The following is a 16,725-nucleotide window of genomic DNA, read 5'->3' as shown; positions in this document are numbered from 1 at the left end:
GTCAGCACAATTTCCCGCTTCGAACCGCAGACAACGGATGATCGACTACCCTTTCAGTTCTTGGATGCATAGTTCAAACAATGAATATATCGACTTTCGGGCCACATTCGTCATAGATCGAAGTCGGCTTGCCGGGACATGATTCGCACTTAAATTGTCCTCCACCGGGCCGTTTTCTCGCGGCTTGATACTGACCAGAGATCCGAATGGCCTTCGCTTGCCGCGAGTACACACTGTCTGCGATGGACATGTGGCCCGGTATTCAGTGAACGTGTCGAGGGCGAGGGGCATTCTCGAGAGTCGCACTAACTGATCGCACCGCATCGCCTAATCTCGGTGCACGAAAATCCAGGCTGTCAAGTCTTGCCATCGCCCACTGAGGAGTCTTAATGTCGCCCCGCAGGTGCCGACGTTACTTGACAGCACGTTATGCTTCAACCCGCAAAGGTCCCACAGATCGGGTGCTTGGTCTGGAATGACTCCGAATGAGTATCGTCGTGTCACCTTAAAAGCGCACCTGGACAAAGACCGAGACGTGCGTTCAGCAGCGGCAGTGGCGGCGACCTGAGGGAGAGCAGAGACTCGAGCCAATTCCGCACACTCGTAAGGCAACGGACATCAGCGCAGAATGCCAATCTGGGCGAAGGCGGCGATACCTCGAGAGCGCCACAAATCGTGAACGTTGGTTCGTGGATCGGAATCCTACATGCGTCATGCGTTTTTCAGGTCCCACCTCTTCCAACGGCACGAAGCCCCATCACTTTCTTCCACATCTTCGGGACTTCGAAAATCATATATTTTCGCGCTTTGCGCGGCTACAAAACAATTCAAAGATCGGGCCGTAAGACTTGGAGACTGGTAGCGCCAAGCTAGAGCTAGTCTCTCAGCACGACCACCACTCCGGCAGCCGCAAGAGAGGAACTTTATCTCAACTCAAGAACACATCCCTAAACATCGCAAAGCCTAAAATTTGTTGCCCACTGTACTCCACATCACCTGTGCGTCGTCTGCATCATCACAACGACTGTACGGCCGAATTTGGCAGTGGTCTCGATGCGGTGTCATGATTCGAGGGCTGCTGCAAAATACTACAAGTTCAAAAGATCCAGAAACCGCGAGACTAGGACGGCACGCTCATATGGGGAAGATCGCAGGGCCTACTGCTAGCCACATGTGTATAAACATCATCTGATATTGGGGAGAATCCGAACCCAGCCAAAATGCAGAATACCGTTGCAAGCCGGCCGTTGATTCAGATTCCATCGCAGTGGTTTAGGACTGCCAGGTGATGTCTGTCTCAGCTTCCTTTTATGCATGGTGGTCATGTATACTTGGGCTCAGCTATTTCCGAGCGGCCTTTGTTCGTTGCCACACGGCCCTCGCAGCACTGGTTTCAGAACACTTGATGCACGGCGTCCTCAAGCCACGCGCAGGGGTGTTCATTGACTGCAAGCAGACCTTGCCGCATCTATATGCGCGTTACTTCTACAGTCGACGGACGCCTACGGCCAGTAGCCGCGAGGGCTTCGACCAATGCAGGGCATGTCTCCCCACAACTTCTCACAGCAGAAACTTGGCCTTGATCATTATTACCACCATCAGCAGCCCCATAAGATCACAATAGGTTTCCTTAGTTCTGTCAGGCCGGATGAGGAAGTGCGCGGCGGCGTGGACTCGCCAATCGGAGCGCGGATCGTCTGGGGAGTCGACCAGACCCCTGCACGCTACCTCAAGCCACTTACCACTTACCGAAGTTCAACACTTCCTTCGATCACCTTGACTCCAGCGCGGATGCAGGGCACGCATTCCCCGTCGCTGAACTACTCTAGCGTGCATCTAAACGCTCACCTGGGTTCCTGGTTTGAACCGCCTCCACTGTTCCTGCACGCGACTGCGGCGGCAGAGCTAGTAAAAGGTCCTCTAATAGCTCGTCATCAAGAAGCATTTGCCTTTTCGTAGTAAGCTCGGCGTCGCAAGTCCGTTGCCAGTGATGTTTGTGTTCTCTAGTCGCTTATTTGCGGGGCCAGGCTGGTTCGCGCCTGCTGCTGCCTGCCCGTGTTGTGGGAACCTTCATCATCTTTGCTTTTGCTCGATTGTACATCTCGCAGCGACAGGGAACTGTATCTACACAGCTCGCCTGCTCTCAGTCTGACGATTGCTACCTTTCTCTCGCTTCACCTCGGTCTATCATTTGCATGTCTCTTTCCATCAATCCAATTCCATTGCCTCACTGCCTCAACGACTGGCCCGTGGCTGCGTCTCTTCGTGCTGGACTTGACAATTTCACCCCATGAATGGATAAACCACAAGTATCAATTCCGCCCGTATGTGCTTCCTAGTCCAAGGAACAATTTGGGAATGCTAATGTGTCGGTAGGCTGCGGATGTGCTAGGTGTAAGGGAGCTCTTGACAATCGACTACAGAAATAACACTGACGTGCGCTTGCAACTTTATAGACGATTGGTACCGGTACGTCATTAAGATTCTCATCCTGTCTATACCCACGCTGACCACAGTACAGTGTATGCATCACCTTCCTTCTCTGTCAAGACCAGTGACTAACACTGCGACTTCTTCAGCTGTTGGTGTGTTCAGGTAAGCCGTCCTCACTCGCATGTACAAGACGTCTGTGCTAACCTTTACAGATCATTCCACAGTACGTTGTCCGCGCAGTACCCTCTTTCACATTCTCACAACACTAGGATATGGCACAACTACAGACGGAAGAGCACGGAAGGCCTGCCTGGATCGATGCTGATCCTGTGGTCAATATGCAAGTCAGCAATCTCTCCCACTCTGCAGCGAGCTAATTTTGTAAGGTGGCGTGCCATTTGGTGTCTACGCAATTGTCCAGGTACGATTTTTCCACTTCCAACTAAGCCACGACTGACTTCAGCAGAACTTTAGCTTTGCCCTTCAATTCCAACCTCAGGCCTTCGCGGCACTCACACTCATCTCTTGGGGGCAGACACTCTACTATCACAAGTGAGCGCACAAAAAGATCTTGACGACCAACGCTGACCTTTGCAGCAAGTGGAAGGCGTGGACTGCGACCGTCGCTACCATCCTGCTCGCTACAAGCTTCGGTGTTATGGAGGTGATCCTCATCTTCGCTCTCCAAGTACGTATCGGGCATGAGTGCTTATCAACTGCAGGACTAACTCAAATTTTGCAGGGACCTTATGATCGCGGTGTTAAGTGGCCAATGATGCTCATGGCGATCTCAGCGACCCTCATTCAAATCGCCGGGCTGATACCGCCGTACTTCGAGCTTGCAAAGCGCAACGGCCGCGTCATTGGAATTGGTACACAGAAAGTGTCCATGTCACGGGGATATCGCTGACGAGGATAGACTTCTGGTTCTTGCTCATCGACTACGCTGGAGCGTTGTTCTCTCTGATGGCGCTTGGTAAGTACACTGGTCCAATAATTATCAACCCCTGTTGACAAAATTTAGTCGCACAGCAATGGTTCGACTCTCTTGGTGGCAGCCTGTACATCGCATGGTATGCTCCCCAGCCTCGAGAAATTAGCCCCATCTAATGTTTCTCAGCATGCTGTTAGAGACCGGCATTGTCGCATCTCAAGTGATCTGGCTGTGGCGCGTTCGACACATCCGCAAGGAAGCCAAGAAAGCAGGTAAGACCTACGACGAATATGTTGCCGAGAACCCTTCGAAGAGGATCCCTCGATCCGGGTCGTCAGAGACTGTCGTCGATGTCGAAGCCGGTTACAAGTCGAAAAGCCACGATGATACGAGAGAGAATACCAACACCAAACCAACGGAGAAGTCGGAGTCACATACCGCCGTCAAAGGTTCTGCGGCCGGACCGCCAGCCGAGCAGCGTGGCCTCAAGCAAAAGTGGTGCGCTTTGGTGTTAAGGCCTATTCCGGACACCTAGGTGCAATAATGCAGCTTTCGGTCCTCGCCATTTGTGATACCCTTCATCTTCCGAACAAAGGCCCTTTGGACCGGAAAAGTGTCGGTGCTATTCATTTGAAACGAAGTAAAAAGGTGCTACAGCGTGGGTGGATGTCTGGTCACAACCCATCTTTCTAATACAAAAGCAACGTTCAGCATTATAGAAAGTATTACAAGTATCGAAATCATGCGTCTTCGCCAAGCGTGCTGCTCTGTTACACATCTTGCAGCAGATCTTGCTTTCCCTGGTCAAGCGTCGTCGATCCTGCAAACCTGCTGACGTGCGTCCTTTTAGGATCCCTTTTAGGAACAAAATGTTACTGTTTTGTGAACATGTTGACTTGCTGCAGCGTCTAGTCAGCCTAATATCATCGCGGAAACTTGATGCCGTGGCACTGGGTCTCTCAAATTGGGGCTACTAATAGTTCAGTCGAAATAATCACGTGCCCTGACAATCCTGCTACCAAGCTCAACGTGTTTCTACGAAGTTCCCCCGAATAATAACTTCTTGTAGTTATTGACTTTGGACTGTCTCACATTACCCATTTTATACTACTCACTGTCTAGAAGGGTTACCCAATTCGGTCAACCTCGGCCCCAGAGTATCGCGGGGCAACGTCAACCGACGTGTCGACACGTTCGACGCGACTTTGTAAACTTAACGTTACACTTTCACAGCTACGAACTTCTACTTCCGGGCGTGAAATAGGAACTGCTACGAATATAGCATCCTGGATCCCTCCATCTCACTCCAAAATATCCCATAAAGAGCCTCGCATCCCTCGCAGGTCCCGCACCACTACAAAAGCTCCAAATTCACACTTCACCCCCCCTCAACCCACCAGACATTGGTCTATACGATCAAATTTCCCGCCCAATACTTCCTGAGCGCTGAATCCGACCAACACTCAAGGATGGCCCAAACACCCCTCCCCTCCCCACCCTTCTTCACCATCCCCAACATCGCCAACTTCCGCGACGCATCCATTACGCTCCAAACCCCCCACGGGCCCATCCGCGAAAGGATCCTCTTCCGCTCCGCCGAAGTCAGCAAACTTGATCGCGCCGGGTGGGACGCCGTGCGTGCCCTAGGCGTCGCGCACGTGTTCGACCTGCGCTCGAAGCCGGAGGTCGAGAAGGGCTGGTCGGGCATCGTGGCGAGCGCCCCCGGGGCCCCGAAGGATGTGCGGCTCAGGTGGATGGTCGGTATGGAGGATTCGGGCGTGCAGAGGACGTGGGTGCCGGTGTTTCGCGAGCAGGATTATGGGCCCGCGGCGCTGGCGGAGCGGTATCAGAAGTATATGCATAAAAGCACCGAGGGGTTTGTGGCTGCGTATCGCGACATCTTGAAGAGTGGGGCGAGTGCGTATAGGACCATGTTTTTATATCTCGCGGGCCTTGACCCGGTCGAAGTAGATGACGGAAAGAGGAGGGGCGCGCTCATCCACTGCACGGCTGGTAAAGACCGCACAGGCGTCTTCTTCGGCATCCTGTTCGACTTCCTCGGCGTCAGCCGCGAGCAGATCGCTGCTGAGTATAACCTGACCGAGCCCGGTCTGGCAGTCATTCGCGAGGTGGTCGTTGCCCGTCTCCTCCAAAGCCCGGGGTTCCAGAGGTATATGCTCAGCCTCTCTCAGGGCGAGATGCTCAGCCAAGAGCAATTTGCCAAGTCAGTCGAGAATCGGAATGTTGCTGACGCAGAGCCGGTGGTGTTTGGACCTGAGGTCATGGAGGAGGGGAGGCAGGCGGCGCTGCGCATGGCGGGGGCGCGGAAGGAGAGTATGCTTGCGACGCTGGAGATGGTGGATCGGGAGTTCGGCGGGAGTGAGAGATATATGAGGGAGTACTGTGGACTCGTTGATAGGGAGTTGGAGGGGTTGAGGAGGGTTTGTGTTGTGAGCTCGACCGGGTGACTGGCGGGGAAGGCGGCGTTACAACGAGCGAGTAGCTTTCAATTCCACTCTCGTACCCCTGTAGCATGTATTGCTCAAGTGTTAAGCTACATAGGGCTATTCTTCATGCTTCATTGTCTCCTCCGGGGTAGTAAAGCCCCAGTCTTGAGCCGTTTCACACCCAACTGCGGAAATTTCACTCTTCCAGATGCTCTTTCGCACATGAGGTGCATCCCCGAACTTGTGCAGCAGCTCTATCACAGCCGTAAGTGTGAAGCGTATACTAAAGTATGCGCCTGGCCCGTTGCCTACAAGCTCTGATCTGATGCCTCCCACCCCAGGCAATCCTCCGCGCGGGAGCCAGCTTAATTCTCGTGATTCTGAAATATCAAGCCTGTCAGATCCAAACACATCAACAAATAAATTACTCATCCATACAGTCCGCAGTTTACCGTAAACCCTGTATTCTGCAGAAGACGTTTCAATGAGTGCTCGCGGTCAAGATACTTTGAAATCCCATCCAAGACCTACAGCTCTGGCGACTATCAATTCGTATGATAGACACGCGCAGATGTTCTCAATGCTACCCGTTCGTATATCGTAATGTATGAGGCTGTTTCAGGACAAGAGCCTTTGCATCGGGTTTTGATCTAGCACAGATCCAGATAATCTGCCTAGCGAGTAGCAGATCATCAAATATCTCCAGTTTGGTTCGTCCCCTTATATCTTCAGATGTGGGCAAAGGCCATTGCTCTTCCCGACGGACTACACTGAGCTCGCAGCGAAGTACATACATCGCGCTCCAAAACTCCCCATAGATTCCATCAATCACAGCACTCCTCACGCTCACAGTTTCCCACTCTCAATCGGGACCTCAACCACCTGATCCAACCCCTCATACTCCGGAACATCAAGCCCATACCTCTCCGCGACCTCGGGCCCCAAAAACCGCCCACCTAAAAAGTGCCTACCTCTAAACCACTTAACCAGCGGCTTAGGTGCCGTCAGACTGATCAGCGCAGGTGGCATGAACCCCTTCCCTGGTCCGTCATCTCGCGGCCCATCCTCGATATCCCACGACGATGGCGCATCGACAGCCAGCACAGGGGTCTTGGTGGCTGCTAGGGCAGAGATGACGGAGGGGAAGGGCTCGCGCACCTCGCCCTTGAACGAGAAGCCAAAAATCGCGTCGATGATGTGGTCCGTGTTGCCCAGGGCGCTTGGAAAGTCTGATGTGAAGGGGATGCTGAGGTCTTCGAGTTGCTTCTTCAGACGCTGGTCCCGTCAATATGCAACAAACACTCCCACCATAGCCGATCAAATCAACATAATCAGACGCACCTGGTACAGCTCGTTCTTGCTCTGCTTCGGGTAGTAGATAGTGGGCTGATATCCGTAGTGGAACAAGTGCCGCGCGGCGACGAGGCCATCGCCGCCGTTATTGCCGGGGCCACAGGCTACAAGAATTCGCTTGCCAGCAGACAGCGGATGCAACTTGAAGAGCGCTTGTGAGACGCTGAGACCGGCCAATTCCATGAGTTGGTCGATTGAGAAGGCGCCCGTGGACATGAGCTCTTGGTCGAGCGCGGCGGCGCTTTTGGCCGAGAGTGTCTGGGAGGTTAGGTGGGTGACGGATATGAAGGGAAGGCTTACTCTGAGTGCCATTTTTGGTGTGGGTTTGTTGGTATATGTTGGGAGTATGCGAAAGTTATAGATGTCAAGTCACGGCGCGAAGAGGTCGATTACATCACATCCCTCAAATGAGGCGACAACGTTCATCATGGCAAGAACTGCGTACGATGCGAAGAGCATCGCTGTATTCTAAGCAACAGTAAAGTCTACCAAATTCAATGTTCTAGACTGTTGTTCATGTCCGAAACCGCAAACGACGTCGTCGCAAACACCCAGCATCACGTGCCGGCTCAACCCCGGCCCAAAAAGTATCTCGCCCTCACCATCACATCCATTGCATCGCCCTACGCACCGCACATCGCGCAATGGTCCTCCGCATCCGCCTCAGTCGCTTCGGCAAGAAGCACGCGCCCTTCTACAACATTGTGCTTACGCACGCCCGCACAGCGCGCAACTCGCGGCCCCTCGAAGTTCTCGGCACATACAACCCCATCCCGCAGCCACCGCGGCCGGGCGACACGCATGGAAGGCCGTGGAAGGATATCAAACTGGATGTGAGCAGGGCGCGGTACTGGGTTGGTGTTGGTGCGCAGCCGAGTGATACGGCGTGGAGGCTGTTGAGCATGGTATGTTGATTTCTGACGGAATTTGAGGGATGGCGGTGCGAAAGAGGGACGCATCTTGGAGGGGAAGGACAGTTGCTATTGGGAGTGTTCGCGCTGTTCTAAAAGAGCCAATTGGTTGCGATTGCATGGGCGCAGAGCTGATCAGCGAGCAGGTCGGCATTCTCGAGCCACAGTATCGCATCTCGAAGATCCAGGGGCAGGTCGTCAAGGCGGACTCAGCAGTGAAGTCGTTGATACCGGAGACGCCCGTCACGCCTCCCGCCGAGGCCGAGGTCACACAGGAGCAGAAGGTTGAGGCATGAGCGCAGGATTCTCGAAGACATGCGTCTCGGACTGAAGACAGGGCGGCCACTGCATTGCAAGAAAGCGCGCTCGATGTGATATTTCTGGTGTGGGAACATTGCACATCAACACATGTCTTGGAAAACGGCAGCGAAGGGGTATGAAGCTGGTTCCCGCGAAAGAGCGCCTCGCTAGTGGAAAGGGGGGAGACGCGAAAGAGATGCATCATCAGGCGTTTTCTGGCATCTCAGGCAAGATGTAGACGTTGTATTATATACCTTCGCATTGAGGGAAGGTCTTGTACATTCTGTAAGAATAAGAAGAGGCCGAGGTCTACACCAGCACTGAACCGCATATCGTGGAAGATGCCAGGTACAGCAAGCGTGAGCTTTCATCGTCATCGCAAGTTGATCGATTCGCATCGACTCCGTATGCTAGAGCTAGGCAACCCTCGCCTATCCGCAAGCTTCCACGGCTCCTTGAAAGGCAGATGATGAGAAACGTTAGTCTTCTACGCGCAATACACACCTCAGAATATAAACCAAACGTCTGCTCTCAAAAGACAACATCATTTCAGAGCGCTACACACAGCACAAGCAAGCTGACCCGCGCTCCAATCCGCAGTCCAAAAGTGGTCAATAAAGTGAGCTCGTACCTACCGCATGCAGCCTAACGCGCCTTCCCCGCAACCGCGGCTCGCGCTTTCCTTCGGGCTTATCGAACCCCAGCTTTCGCGACGTGACTTTCTTGTGCGTTCTTGAGCCGCTGCATAACCGAATTGCGCGGTCCGTGAAATTTGGCTCGAGTCGCTACAGCCTCGAGAGCTTCTAATCACTTAATTGAGGTTCTGATACCTGACTGTTGACTTGTTGTTGCCCGTATCTCCCACTGGACCTCCGCTAAGCTCTGAACCTCCGCTCCGGTATGTACTGCGCGTTGGGTAGCTAAGAATCGCCAGCCAGCAGTAAGCTGACAAAGCGCAGGACGCTCACACAGCCATGGCTTCCAAGGTACCCTCCCGGGAAGCTCTGACGCTGCTCAAGCACTCGATTCGTCCCGCAGTAGCCCTGCGCGCGCAAGCACAGTCGCGTCTGATTTCTTCCGCGGGCACGTCGCTGCGTTCACAGGCTCAGGCTCATCCTTCGCGCCAAACACAACGGAGCACTGCAACGTTCACGCACTCGCACCATGCGGAAGCCGTGTCTGTCATCCCGAGCCTGGTGGACACCACTTCGGCAGACTTCAAGGAGAACAAGCATGAGATGGAGCAAGTCACCGAGAAGCTGAACAACTTGCACTCCAAGATTGCACAGGGAGGACCGCAGAAGGCGAGAGACAAGCATCTCCAGCGCGGCAAGATGCTCGTCAGAGACCGCATCACGGCACTGATCGACCCGGGAACACCGTTCCTGGAACTCAGCCAGATGGCCGGTCATGAAGTCTACCCCGGCGAAGACACGCCCGCAGCTGGCATCGTGACTGGTATTGGAACCGTGAATGGCGTCCAGTGCATGGTTGTCGCGAACGACAGCACCGTCAAGGGAGGAACATACTACCCGCTGACTGTCAAGAAGCACCTCCGAGCCCAAGCCATTGCGCAGGAAAACCGACTGCCTTGTATCTACCTCGTCGACTCTGGCGGCGCGAACTTGCCGCATCAGGCCGACGTCTTTCCCGACGTGAACCACTTTGGTCGCATCTTCTACAACCAGGCGCGCATGTCCGGTATGGGCATCCCCCAGATCAGTGTCGTAATGGGACCCTGCACTGCTGGAGGGGCATATATCCCCAGCATGAGCGATGAGAGCATCATCGTGGAGAACCAGGGTCACATCTTCCTCGCTGGCCCGCCGCTCGTCAAGGCAGCAACTGGCGAAGTTGTCTCGGCAGAGGACCTGGGCGGCGGCAAGCTGCACAGCGAGGTCTCCGGTGTCACAGACTACTTGGCCGTCGATGATGCCCACGCGCTCGTTCTGGCGCGTCGCAGCATTGGCAACCTCAATTGGCACCGCAACCAAACCGTCTCCGTCAAGCCGACCTTCAAAGAGCCTCTGTACGACCCCAAGGAGCTGAACGGCATCGTGGGCACAAACCTGCGCAAGCAAATTGCCATCCACGAAGTCATTGCGCGCATCGTCGACGGCTCGTCCTTCTCCGAGTTCAAGCCCCTCTACGGCTCCACGCTTGTCACAGGCTTCGCCACAATATACGGCCACCCGGTCGGCATCGTCGCCAACAACGGCATTCTCTTCAGCGAAAGCTCACTTAAGGGCGCCCACTTTGTCCAGCTCTGCGGAAAGCGACAAATTCCCCTGATCTTCCTGCAGCACATCTCTGGCTTCATGGTCGGCCAGGACGCAGAGAAGGGCGGAATTGCGAAGAACGGTGCCAAGCTGGTCACGGCGGTCAGCTGTGTCGATGTGCCCAAGTTCACGGTCGTCGTTGGATCGAGTGCTGGCGCTGGTAACTATGGCATGTGGTGAGTCTACCCTTCTTTCCATCCCCAACCATATCATCGATCACCCGTCTACTGAGTATGACACTGACGTCACACAGCGGCCGTGCCTACTCCCCTCGTCTCCTCTTCACGTGGCCCAATGCAAAGACATCCATCATGGGCGCCGAACAGCTGTCCTCCGTCATGGCCGCGGTCGGCAAATCCGATCCGGAGCTCAGATCACGTATTGAGCACGAGAGTGAGGCTACATTTGGATCGGCGAGGCTGTGGGACGATGGGATTATCCCACCTGAGCACACGAGGAGGGTGCTAGGGATGGGGCTGCAGATGGCGTGTGGTGGGCAGAACACTGGGGTGGAGAGGGAGAGCAAATGGGGTGTTTTCAGGATGTAGATACTGTCGCCTAGAAACCCCGTTACACGTTCACAGACATCTGCAGGTAAAATCTTTGGGCATGATGTATTGTGTGAACCATGCTAAGCTGCGTGCTGCAGAATGATCAGAGGGCCCGAAATAGATCAGGCCTAGATGTGGGGCAAGCCTTTATTGGGAAAAGTGGGCGAATGAACGCATTCGTGCTGCCGTTGCTGACCGGTGCCATTCCACCTTCCTCTTCCCCCATCATCTCCAGTGCAGCGAACAGCGTCAGCATCGCATTGCATCCAAATAATCTTGTCTTCATACTTCTGCATCAGCGATGATCACATGGGCCAGATGATGAAAGCCAAAGCGCTCCACTTCCGTAAGCAACAGCTTGTGGAGCTTGTGCTCAGGGGGACCATCAGCGGAAAGCTTGATCTTCACAATGGCGGGCTTGGCGTGTGTTGCAAAACTGGAGTGGAGATTGCAAACCTACCTTTAACCCCCACTTGTTACCGCTGTTGATTGGGACGGTAGGGCTGTGGTCCTTTGTGTGAGTGGACCGGCGTTCATGGATGAAGCCAACAACGTACCCTACAGCCAATAATAATGTAATCGATGAGCGCTGAGTACCGAACACGGGACCTGCTTTACTCTGAGTGGTACGATGCAGGGCCGTACGCAGAATCGCAAGGTAATGAAAACGCCGTGTGCTGCGTATGGATCATACATGCAGGCGAACCGAACTGACTGAATGCGAACATTCCTCGCGCGCATCCGGCGTGCAAATCTGCACTGCCCTGCAGTCATCTTGAGCTGCTGGCTTCTGATCTCTGCTCTTACACTCACTTCTGCTGTTTCACGATCAACTGTTTAGTTTCTCGTTCCTACACTGGGTCATTACTTTCGCTGAAGGCTCGTCGAGTAATTCTGCTGGTTCCTGGAACGGCGCATTCACATGTTCGCTTCGAGATGAAGTGGTTTAGCCCTGCGAGAGCGCTAGCCGCCCTCAGTCTACTTTCGACGGACGCTGTGCGACATGTCAGTGCGATTGATTTGGATCCTGCCTCACCAGGTGCGCGACCTCTGAGCAATTCCCCTCGCTACAATCGCTGATACATACCTGTAGAATCAATCAAAGATGCAGCATCGAAGATTGCAAAAGAGCTGGTCGCGCAATATGCGACCAAAGACAACGCGGGCGTGCATGTCCTCGGTGGCTATCCTGGAGTACTGTATCCGCCTTACTACTGGTGGCAAGCAGGAGCTATGTTCGGGACGTTGCTTGATTATTGGAGGTATACTGGGGATGATCAGTACAACGACATGATGCGCGAAGGCATGATACATCAATTCGGCGAGAAGCTGGACTTGGTAGGCTGCTACATTTGGTGAGACCTGAGTCTATTGGTCTAACACAGCCAGATGCCATATAATCAGTCGAAGAACGAAGGAAACGATGACCAGGTCTTCTGGGCATTCACCATGATGTCCGCTGCAGAGTACAACTTCCCTGCGCCTCCTGACGACAAACCAGGCTGGCTCGCGATGGTTCAGTCTGTATTCAACCAATTCGTCAAGCGCTATCAGAAGGAGGTTGATGACGGCAATTGTGGTGGTGGAATGCGGTGGCAGATCTACCCATGGCTGAACGGCTGGACGTATAAAAACACGGCATCGAATGGCGGCCTTTTCCACCTGGGCGCCCGACTCGCCATGTACACGCAAAACGACACATACGCTAAATGGGCCGAGAAGGCATACGACTGGATGGACAACAGCGCGTTAATTGAAGAGGACGGCACTATCAACGATGGCATGAGCATGACTACGGACCCGCCGTGCAAAGAAGCAGACAGGATACCTTGGACCTACAACTACGGCATCATGATTGCAGGAGCCGCATACGTAATCTTCTCCATTGATCCTCTACACCAACAGGCACTAACAAACACAGATGTACAACTACACCAACGGCGCCGAAAAATGGCGTTCGGCACTCGCTCGACACCTGAACAAAACCGAACAATTTTTCCCAGAGTACTACCGGGGCATCATGACCGAAATCTGCGAAGCAAAAGAACTTTGCAACACGGACCAAGAATCCTTCAAAGCCTACCTCGCACGCTGGCTGGGTGTTTGCATACAAATGGCGCCCTGGACACACGACATTATCATGCCGCACCTGCAAACGTCCGCTAAAGCCGCAGCGCAGACGTGCGTCGGCGCCAGCAAGCACGGCGCGGGCAACTACGCCTGCGGCACGCGCTGGTGGTGGGAGGGCTTTGACGGCGTTCAGGGCGTCGGGCAGCAGATGACGGCGCTGAATGTTATATCTGTGCTGAACGTGGATCGCGTTGCGCCGCCGTATACGTCCAAGACGGGCGGCGAGAGTAAAGGTGATCCAGGACTGGGCACGGGAAGTGTCGATGATGATATTCCCCAGCTGCACACCCATCCCATGACTACGGCGGATAAGGCAGGAGCGTCGATTTTGACGATACTTGTCATGGCGTTCGTGTTCGGTGGTGCGTGGTGGCTTTGTATTGAGTAAAGAGATGGGTTGAATAATGGCAAACTGGCGGGCATGTAGCTGGTGGAGTTCTGGCGTTCGGTCCACGAGGAGTTTATATGTGTGCAGTCTGTGCACTGACAGCGCCATCTATTGATGCACGGCTTTTCTTGGTCTAGGGAGAGGTTTCGGGAGGTCACACGGTTTCCTCATAGCACTGATATTATGGGGGTACTTTGGAACACTAGCTGTTGCATTGACATTCTCCCTAGATTAAACAATCCATTAGTACGCAGCCAAAGCAGGCCTCCTTAGTTTGAGAGGTCGTCATGCTAACCATGTTCCGTTGATCGGGTACGCAGTATATTCAAGCCAGAAGATCTTCTCGATGCCAGGAATTGTTGTCCTCGTGCCCGAAATACGTCGAAACTTCGGTGGCCATCTGGACAGCCCATGAACACGAGGATCGTGGGCACTGGCACAGCATCTCCGATTGAACGACAGAAGTCCAGCTCGCCTCTCCCGCGGAGATACCGAACCACGACATTTACGTACTGCACAGGCCCTGTGCTAACGCTAATGCAATTATATGCCCCTATACTGCACTATCTCTGACATGTCTAGACACCTACCTACTTTTATTGTAGGCTACTGGATGAGCTATTACTAAAAATTCCTAACTGCACGCTAGGCATACAGATTACGACAGCTGTAGCTTAGGCACAGATTACGACAGCTGTAGCTTAGGCAACACAAGCTACTACAAATGCCAACATGTGCTTCTACTAGTAGGCAAACTGGAACTAAGTATCAGACCGCGCAGCATCGACTCGTGCCTCCACCGGGGCTCAGTGATCGATACCCTGCGGCGTCTTTTCAGTGTACAGCGGGTCGTGAGATGGGTGATGATTCATTCTGGATTCCAGAAATGAGGAAGCAGGGGCGCAGATCGATCAACATGTCATCGGTTAGTGGCTGTAAGTCAACTTTCGCGCCCCGCTGAGCTGTGATCGTAGACATTTGCCCCAGCATGTTCGACTTTGCCACTCCAGTGCTTGGTAGCAACCCTGGTCTGTTACATCTGACCGTCGAGGGAGCCATCATCCAGATGACCCGGGCCATGGCTTAGAGTTTTATAATGAAGCTGTTGGAAGCAAGCCAGGCGCTGACATCGTCTCTAGTTCTAAATGTCCCAGTGGAAGATGGGGGTCTCCAATCTAGTAACCTTGAACCGATCAAGTCAGGGAGTACTTTTGCGCACATGTTCAGATGGCCTCTCTGATCTGACTTGTATACAGTGCGATATACAACTGCTGAGCCTAGCACAAAGAGAAACGCGACAGAGGTGCTTTTACGTCCCAGGCGGGACAGGTTCGAGGTGCAGAAAACGCGATTAATATCCTGAATCTAATCTCTGCAGCGAACTACATATCGATTGGTCATTGACATATCGGTTAGTCATTGACATATCGATTGGTCATTGTGGTATTCTTGTTCAGCGTGAGGTATCGCCTGGCTTTCCCAATTAGAAAAGGAGTATCCCATTCCTTCACTATGACATTGAGGCTTCGGTCGAGGAGTCTACATCGCTGCACACCACTGTTTAGTGCCCTCAAGCATGCGCGAAGCGTCAGATGCAGAGCGTTGTTGGATTTTTCTGCACCCCCCAATTTACGGATGCGCTGGTAAATACAGTAGCCCATGAGGAAGGTGGTGTTTTCAAGACCGAACGTGGTCTTCAGCGAGAGCAGCGATTGTCCATGATCTGCGACGCCTGCACAGACTTGATAGTTGTTACGTCGACGAGTCTAGATAGCGGATGCGAAGTGAGGAAAGTTGATTGTGTTAGCAATCTGTGCGTCTCTCCTGTAGCAAAGCCAACAAGGCCGTAGGCGAGCGATCTCAGATCAAGAACTCCGTCGCAGAAGACACGACACGGCCTGTACACAAGCCAGCAGCTCCACGAACTGAGAGTGCCCGGTACGCCGGCAGAGTCAAAGTCGTATCTGGCAGCGTGAGCACAAACGACTCTTAAAAGAAATTCAGAACAATGAAGACCTCTAGTCAACCTATCAGTTCGAGTACATTAGCATCACGGCGCTTTGTAAACAGCGTGGTGACGTGGGTATACATACCGACCGATTCACCCACGGAGACATGGAAGCACCCCGAGTGAATGTATGTGCAGGAGTCCAGCGCGGTAAACAAGTCTTCAAGACACATCTCCACTGCAAACTCTCCCAAACCAGATTCCCAGGCCCGGGCCGCATTTCTCTCCGCAGATGAGCAGCGGCAGGTTTACCCCTGACTGTGCGTGGGAAGGTGTGCGTGGGAAGATGTGCGAGGGACGGTGTGCGAGGGACGGTGTGCGTGGGAAGGTGTGCAAGGGACGGTGTGCGAGTGTATCTAAACGGGCTCGTGACTAGCAGGTATCGGACCCAGTACGTGACGCCTCTGTGCTTATTAGGGGTTAGCTTCGTGCAGCACTCGGGTGTTGAGTAGGTAAAGTCTGGATATCGCCCAGCGCGCGTTTATCAGTATGATGCTGTGTGGCTGATTGCCGTTTTCTGTTTATACCGCTACGGGTGATCAAAGGCTCAGATATGGTATATCGACTATCGAGTGTACGACGTGTGACCGGAACGCCAGGCCGCGCGAGGCCGTTGGGACAGTGTTGGAGAGAGAGATGGGGAGAAAGTCGACAACAAGTGCGAGTGCAAGTGCAAGTGCAAGTGCAAGTGCAAGTGCAAGTGCAAGAGGCAACACAGCGGCAAGAGGCAGCAGTGTGGATGCGAAAGCAGAGAAAGAGACAAATTTGAAATTATGGGAAAAACAGAACAATCAAGATCAGACACATGGTGGTCCGGGTATCGTGCAGAAATATCCTGCGCCTCTTCCACCTGCAGCTGCAGCTCCTCCCTCTCGCAGTTTGGACCAACGAGTCCGGATGTGCGGCATCCAGCGCAACAAAACGACAGTGCGCAATGCAGCCCCTGGCCTCACCTCCGAGGCACAGCAGAGCTCGAAGCACAGCAAAGCTC

General features: G+C 53.6%; 6 protein-coding genes across 6 annotated transcripts; 5 read left to right on the top strand and 1 right to left on the bottom strand.

The window, feature by feature from the left end:
* Positions 1-2,294: 2,294 nt before the first annotated feature.
* M421DRAFT_10247 (uncharacterized protein) lies at positions 2,295-3,902 on the top strand (the record flags this gene model as incomplete). Its single annotated transcript, XM_033586779.1, has 11 exons — positions 2,295-2,324; positions 2,377-2,469; positions 2,522-2,595; positions 2,646-2,656; positions 2,820-2,854; positions 2,900-2,985; positions 3,031-3,121; positions 3,176-3,305; positions 3,353-3,409; positions 3,458-3,506; positions 3,554-3,902. The coding sequence occupies 11 exons, from the start codon at positions 2,295-2,297 to the stop codon at positions 3,900-3,902; spliced, it is 1,005 nt and encodes a 334-aa protein (XP_033443040.1).
* Positions 3,903-4,484: 582 nt separating this feature from the next.
* M421DRAFT_426527 (uncharacterized protein) lies at positions 4,485-5,867 on the top strand. Its single transcript, XM_033594422.1, has one exon. It carries the CDS (start codon positions 4,837-4,839, stop codon positions 5,833-5,835), a length of 999 nt encoding a protein of 332 aa, XP_033443039.1. The 5' UTR covers positions 4,485-4,836; the 3' UTR covers positions 5,836-5,867.
* Positions 5,868-6,281: 414 nt separating this feature from the next.
* On the bottom strand, positions 6,282-7,508 carry M421DRAFT_426526 (meiotically up-regulated gene 182 protein). Its single transcript, XM_033594421.1, has 3 exons — positions 7,468-7,508; positions 7,156-7,425; positions 6,282-7,089 (listed from the first exon to the last, which is right to left on the bottom strand). Exons 1-3 carry the CDS (start codon positions 7,477-7,479, stop codon positions 6,661-6,663), a joined length of 711 nt encoding a protein of 236 aa, XP_033443038.1. The 5' UTR covers positions 7,480-7,508; the 3' UTR covers positions 6,282-6,660.
* A 303-nt stretch (positions 7,509-7,811) lies between these two features.
* Positions 7,812-8,374, top strand: M421DRAFT_10244 (ribosomal protein S16; the record flags this gene model as incomplete). The annotated part of the gene is made up of 2 exons (XM_033586775.1): positions 7,812-8,072; positions 8,225-8,374. 2 exons carry the CDS (start codon positions 7,812-7,814, stop codon positions 8,372-8,374), a joined length of 411 nt encoding a protein of 136 aa, XP_033443037.1.
* A 731-nt stretch (positions 8,375-9,105) lies between these two features.
* M421DRAFT_426523 (methylmalonyl-CoA carboxyltransferase 12S subunit) lies at positions 9,106-11,251 on the top strand. The gene is made up of 3 exons (XM_033594420.1): positions 9,106-9,276; positions 9,338-10,833; positions 10,911-11,251. The coding sequence occupies exons 2-3, from the start codon at positions 9,353-9,355 to the stop codon at positions 11,203-11,205; spliced, it is 1,776 nt and encodes a 591-aa protein (XP_033443036.1). The 5' UTR covers positions 9,106-9,276; positions 9,338-9,352; the 3' UTR covers positions 11,206-11,251.
* Positions 11,252-11,819: 568 nt separating this feature from the next.
* Positions 11,820-13,990, top strand: M421DRAFT_348734 (glycoside hydrolase family 76 protein). The gene is made up of 4 exons (XM_033589556.1): positions 11,820-12,247; positions 12,302-12,546; positions 12,598-13,080; positions 13,130-13,990. The coding sequence occupies exons 1-4, from the start codon at positions 12,145-12,147 to the stop codon at positions 13,724-13,726; spliced, it is 1,428 nt and encodes a 475-aa protein (XP_033443035.1). The 5' UTR covers positions 11,820-12,144; the 3' UTR covers positions 13,727-13,990.
* The last annotated feature ends 2,735 nt before the right edge of the window (positions 13,991-16,725 follow it).

The sequence above is a fragment of the Didymella exigua genome (assembly GCF_010094145.1).
Source record: "Didymella exigua CBS 183.55 unplaced genomic scaffold M421scaffold_60, whole genome shotgun sequence".
NCBI classification, from domain to species: domain Eukaryota; kingdom Fungi; phylum Ascomycota; class Dothideomycetes; order Pleosporales; family Didymellaceae; genus Didymella; species Didymella exigua.
This window is presented reverse-complemented; position numbering and strand designations above follow the sequence as displayed.